Here is a 6545-nt window from a genome sequence, read left to right as displayed (position 1 = left end):
GCAGAGTCGCCAATGTTCCTCCACATTGTCTACTTCCCCGGACCAGACATCAAAGCAAGCCACATCCTGCGCCCGCCCTTCAGCCAGAAGCGGTAAGCCCTACGACCCGGATCCCAGGTCGTCACAGGTCTGAATGAACCATTGCCGCCACGTCGCGCAAACCAGCTGGAGCACGGAACCGTCCTGCTGACTCTGGCTTGCGGGGAGCGCCGTTCAATAAGCTGCATCCAGCTCCACCTGTAGTTTTCGAACAACCGGGCTTTGTATCCAAACGGGAGTGTATTACGCCTTCTAAGCCTCTACTGTATTTTGTCTGGTTCCCGAAGCACAAATCCCAGTCTGTGTGCATGTCTAAATGCGGTAGCAACAGAGCCGTGAGCCGGCCTCTTAGTCGTGCCACGAAATGTAAAGCATGATGCCAGCGCCAACAGCAATGGCCGCAAACTGCGTCAAAGTCTTGCGCAGCTCAACCATCTTGTTCGGGCCCGTCTCCAGCAGTTCCGGGATGACGGCAACGGTACCCACATACAAGAACGTGCCAGCGGTGAAAGGAAGAAGCATGTCGCCCCAGGTCTGTTCGGGGATCTCTCGTCAGCAACCACACATCTCACACGTTAGCTGCTGCAGCTGCGGGCAACTCACCAAGCTAGTTCCCCAGAGCCCTGCGTTACGCGCCATGGCGTCCTCGCCGGAGCCACCGCCGAGCTCCTGGACGGCAATGCCAATCAGCGTGCCGAGCAGGGCGCCGAGCGCCGTGACGAACTGCGCGCCCATGGCCGCCCGCTTGCTGAAGCCGGACTGCACCAGCAGCGCAAAGTCGCCGACCTCGTGCGGGATCTCGTGGAAGAAGACGGCGACCGTCGTCGTCGCGCCGATGGTCGGGGACGCGTAGAAGCTGGCTGACATGGCGAGGCCGTCGGTGATGTTGTGCGTAAAGTCAGCGCTACGTCGATGTTAGCCTGCATTCACAAAGAGCACGAGCTGCGGAAAGCTCGCAGGGATAGGGCGCACATCAAGTTGAGGTAGCCTCCGAGCCTCACGCTGGGGTTGATCTCCTTCTCCGTCGTCTTCTCCACAGCGCCGTTGGAGCCTTCGTCGGCCTTCTTCTTCCGCGACTTGAGCTCCCCCGCCTGCTCCACAGCCGACGACACGCCCTCGGCCTTGGCCTCGGCGTGCGAGTGCGCGTGGCCGTGGTCGTGCGAGTGGCCCTCGCCGCCCGTCGCGATTCTCAGACCCTTATCCATGGCCACGAACGTCATGAAGCCGACGAGGATCGCGACGCCCAGGAGCAAGTTCCTGTTCGGCTCGACGAGCACGAGGCGCGCGCGGTCGGGCTCGTCCTCGCCGAGGAAGATCTCGGGCAGCAGGTGGAACAGGGTGTCGCCCATCAGGCCGCCGACGGCGAAGGCGACCATGACGGACAGCGAGGACGGGTCGATGTTCGGCGGGCACAGGGCCAGGAGGAAGTTGGGCGGGCCCGAGATGTACAGCGTCGCGAGGATGGCGTTGACGGCGGGGGTGCCCGGGAAGAGCACGCCGAAGGCGCGGGACAGGAGGGATGGGGAGTCGCTCATCTTGGCCAGCTTATCGGCCGTGAGGCTCTGCACGACGGAGCATTGCTGCGGCGTTGATGGTCAGCCAGTCTTGCACAACCTCCTAGCAGCATCTAATCCGAACTCATCGCGAGTCTGCCCGGCCGTGCGCTTACCTGCAGCTGCTCGTCGAGCGCCTCGAGGCTCAAGTCTGCGATGGGCTTGCTCGCCGACGCGAGCTTCTCCGCAACCGAGGACGCGATGCTCAGCTGCACGAGCAGGAACAAAGCCCAGAAGACGGGCTTGGAAAACCGAGCCATGATTTCGATGTTCGATAAGCTTATTTTGCCGTGTCAATTGGCACGAAGGGCAAAAGGCAGCTTTTTTTTTTTTTTTTTTTTTTTGCGTTTTGTCGCACGCGGGAAATCGGACGAGCTGTTGCAATTTCCCGTCCCTTTCGTATTTGGATCCTAACACTTGTTGAGATCGCATTTGCCCCCCATTTTCCAGCTCCCCCAATTGATTCGGCCCCCTTGTGTACCTCCCTGGGCCGAAAGGTAATTCCGACCATCGGTCGGGGAACGCTGACGCCGACACCGCCGACCGGAGCAGGAGCACTCCAGGCTCACCTCAGCGAGATGGGAGTGAGCAGCAGCACTGGACAGTGGCAAGTGAAAAAGCCGCTAGGCCGTTTTCGGTGGACGGATAGCAGGTCCTGCGTCTGATGCTGCGTTTTTTGAGTTTCCAGCACGGCCATCTGCAGTGGACTGGAATCCCAACGGGGACAGCCGTCATGTTCAGACGGACATGTCTTGACGCACGAGACGTAGAGAGATGCAAAAACATCGGACTGACCAAGGAAAGGGGCCATGAGAGAAAGGGACGGCGCGCACCTCTATTTATTCACACCAGCTTCCATTTTCGAAGCAGCGACTGTCTGGTTCCGGGGCTAAGAATCCCAGTTCGAAGAGGACCCGGAAGGGCATGCGCGTTCCGTTAGGGGGCTGCTTGGTGCGGGATTGGCCAATGGCAGGCGACGTATTTGGGTGCATGGACTGCTTGGAGGTCGGATCACCCATCCAGGTTGCATCTCGGGATGTGGGAGCGAGCAGGTTGCGCGTCTGCCCGTTTTTTTTTGTTCCTCCTTCTATTTTCAAATGTCGAAAAGTTCTATTGCATGTTTGGGGGCCGGCGACTGACGTAGCTTTTTGTTTGAAGAGCTTGTGCGGGATCGGGATTCAATGGGGCTTGTTTTGAAGCTTGCGTGGGGTTAGGGAAGGGAGAGGCCAATGGGGGTGCTTGGGTGACATTTAGCTCTGTGGTGGGATGTCACGATATTTTCCTGGGAGAGCATACGGCCATTGGCTTATGCTGGTAAACATGACCGAATGGTCTTGTGATGTGGTTGGTTCAGAAGTTCGTAATGTGTTGCTTATGTTGAATTTCGAGCCTTCACCGAGGTCAGCCAGCTGAGACAAGCTTGATGCAACATCGTGGCCGTAAGTCGTCAGTATAAAACCAGCATTCTTGACGGTGCAAGCGTTCTTTCAATAGGGCAACAAATGAGCGGGCTGTATTACCTATCGCCCCAGGCATCCTAGGAACGATTCAGAGCATAAGCCGGTGAGAAGCAATAGTCTTTCACCGTGATGTCGACCCATCCGATCCCTAGTCAGCACTGTTTGGTGTTTATTTATGGGAATAACCAGCCAGGAGAATGCACTGTCATTGGAGGGAAGTAGCTATTATTACTACAGCCTGCAGCAAGGGCATCTGCCAGGTGGTGCATGACATGATTGCGTAGATACTCCCATTCCATTCGCGCTTGAAACACGGTTCTTCATGGGGGACGTTTGCTGGCCTCTTTGAAGTTTGCTCTTCGTTTCGGTTTATAAGGTACCATTGCTTCGTGTCTGGTTGTCCATTCCAGCTCATCCAAGGGGATCAGTCTTGTCATCGCCGACTTGGTTTCCGTTGGTTGACCTCGAGCTATCGGCTGCTTATCGGGGGGTGGGCAGTCACAAATGTGTGTTTGTAACGCAAACGATGGCGGCTTTGCTAGTTGTAGTGATGTGGGATCTTCATAATCTCAGAAATCCACGTCGACTACAAACTCAATGCTCATCTATCGTTGTCAACGCGACGATGGCTTATATCGTCTCGGCTGAATATGTGAACCTAGAATACTCTTCAGACTATGGAGATGAATGAAGAGGCCAGCATATTTGCCCCATCGTTGACGCGGTGCTTTGAGACGCGTACCTGACATATCCTCGTTAAGTATGGAGACTGCACGATTGATTACTTCACGAGGGTTTCTCTCGCGTGGATTTTTGCGATCGTTTTGCCTGAGAGAGAGCTACGAATGAGTCAAGCGTCTTTATTCATAGTAGGTGCCTCGTTTCGCAAGATGTCCTCCGCAAAAGATTTGTGTAAATCGGGGGCGGGTGAAAATGGGACACTGCAGGTAACGACGCAAAACCGAGATCATGAAGTTGATTGGGAATGGATTGTAGAAGATAAGCTACTAAGGGGCCATGCGGGTTATAAAATATGAGATCGCTCTTAGGTTGAGAAGATCTGCAGGCTGTACCACTTGCAGTACTGCGATGAGTGGCCGTTCCCCATGCGCAGCTTGCAACAATGTACTCATCCGCATTTGTGGTCGCCCTCAGACCTTTAGATTTTTCCGAGGGTAACTTCGTGATATTCGTAAGACCGTCTCTACTATCCATTGCCGTTCTAGTATTCACTGCATTTCATTGCGTTTAATCGGGAGGTGTGGACAACAATTCCTACACACCAGCATCCTGGTTTATTGAGTCGTCCCATATGAGCCATCCTGTCAGATCGTCATCTGATGGGATAGTTTAAAGTGGCTGGGCACTACTAGCTTCATTCTGTTTATTCAGAAAAGAAGATGATATCCGCATGGTATATAAATGCCCTATGCGAGGGGGTCCGTCAACCTTTCTGGTATTGCGAACGGCGAGCGTGTCGCGGGCGCAGATGGCACAGTATAAACTCACACAAATATTCTTCAACTCATAGCTTTAAACAGCAAAAGCAATGGTTCTGTTGTTTCTAATAGCCGTTTTACTTTAGCGGACTATAAGCTCTGTTGAAAGCTCTTGGCTGTTGTTGTAGTTGATACTTAATAGCATTCAATTACGGGTTACTACTGATCTGAGTATTCTTATGAATCCATCGAAAGCGAGGCCTCGAAATGAAGAGAGACGATTTCAAGAGTGAGTAAGCCACTCATGGGCGCACTTGAACTCTTACATCAATCTCATCCGGCCTCCGGGTCAACGCAATCACTGCCAACTCCCAAGTTGTCTGCCTCCCACGCATGTGTGTCTAACGTCCTGTCTCCTTGATAACGAATTTGAGACTCATTAAAACTCTACGAGAGCTCTTGATAAGTAGATCAACAGTGAATAGATAGTTTGGTCAAGTTCACCAGCATATCACTGCCTGCATCCCCCTGTTCGCTAGCCATAACCATAAATCGGACCAGTTTCGCAAAATATGTGTGCATTCATTACAGATACTGAGGTATATATTGACGTCTGTTGCAGGATAGAAAGCTGTTTACCACAACAATTACTTTTGTTATGTGTGGCGGTTGTCTCCATCTACCTCGCCTCCTCCGCAAATGTGCTGAGACTCACAACGTTGAAGATGCCACCATCCATCCAGAGTTCGCATTCTAGTTTATACTTCTCTGTCTTTCTCCGTTTCCCCTACTTCTTGTTTATTCAAGATACTGATGCTGCCAGGGATTCCAAGTAAACAGTCTAGAGACCGGACTCATCTTTTGCTGCATGAAAACTTGACTCGGCCGATCCAAGGGAAGACCATAACTTGGAGCGATTTTCATAATCAAACGATCGCAACCAATCGCCGACGACTACTTATATTTCAATCCATTGAGAATCCATTTTCTTTATTTATTTGCAGATCGAGGAGATGTTGTTTTCGTCGAATATCCACTACGGCAGCTTGGTCGCGGGCTATTGCAAGAGGCTCAGGAGCTGGATGCTACTTTCGCAAACACCGCGGGCTGGTATCGATAAGCTACAACGTGTAGTCAGGAATGGAACATCTAGAAATATTTTAATGCCAGATATCTAGTGACAACGTTCCCCGAAAACACCAAGATAGTGGTATGAGGGTTGTTCGATTATTCAACCTTCGGGCACTGCATTGCGTGACAGCTTAGCCAATTCTGAGTATGATGCGAGCTCGATAAAGGCATCCGTTTATATTCCAAGCGCTATGTCTGTCTCTGCAGCTTGTATACTACGCATCATTTCAGTAAACCACCGAGAAGGGACGACATCGGGTGCTTTCGAAGTGCCTTGCGTCAGGTCTACAGGTTCAGACGCCCTGTGAATGATGTCAGTCCCAATATCTTGATGTGACTACATATTCAAGACAAGCACACCCACGTATGCGCATTGAAAGGCTGAAGCCTAAGCGTGTTAAGCGTCAAGCGGAGAAGTTCGGCTGGATTAAACAAGTCGCCAATAGTTAATAAGGTGTACCTCGAGATTTCTAGAACCAACAAAGAAATACAACAGCGCCCATCCAATATCAATGCACGAGGAGTCTTCCTCAGTATACAGAAGTCTTGTCTGCATTCAACGTATTATGGAACGATTATTCTGTCGTCGGCTTTCTTCACTTCCTAGTACTAGTTCTTGGGTATTCGCCTTATATAGCTCTGAGATAATCTGCCGGTCTCTGGATTCCGAACTATCAAATGCCTTGATCTCACTCGACTCAACCGAGAATGCCACGCCGGTACTTGGTACTCAACATCACCGGAAACTACCTCGCGAAGATCCAATCTTGTTTTGCTTCCCTCGCCTCGTAAACGGTAAACCGCCTAGAGATCTCTCTTTAAGGCCACTCTCGTGTCTCGAATTCTAGCTTCGCCAACAATTCCACATGCAGGCCGTTGAGCCCGGTGGACGGTATGACGGCTAGGAGGCTGAGATGACAAAA

The 6545-nt window shown here is 52.0% G+C and overlaps 1 protein-coding gene across 1 annotated transcript; it reads right to left on the bottom strand.

The window, feature by feature from the left end:
- Positions 1 to 387: 387 nt before the first annotated feature.
- Positions 388 to 1852, bottom strand: CGCA056_v005182 (Zinc transporter; the record flags this gene model as incomplete). The annotated part of the gene is made up of 4 exons (XM_037320435.1): positions 388 to 573; positions 643 to 943; positions 1012 to 1619; positions 1709 to 1852. 4 exons carry the CDS (start codon positions 1850 to 1852, stop codon positions 388 to 390), a joined length of 1239 nt encoding a protein of 412 aa, XP_037181463.1.
- Between the last annotated feature and the right edge of the window lie 4693 nt (positions 1853 to 6545).

This window comes from Colletotrichum aenigma (assembly GCF_013390185.1).
Source record: "Colletotrichum aenigma strain Cg56 chromosome Unknown KSG_Cg56_contig03, whole genome shotgun sequence".
Taxonomy (NCBI): domain Eukaryota; kingdom Fungi; phylum Ascomycota; class Sordariomycetes; order Glomerellales; family Glomerellaceae; genus Colletotrichum; species Colletotrichum aenigma.
Note: the sequence above shows the minus strand (reverse complement) of the source record. Positions and strands in the feature narration are given on the sequence as shown.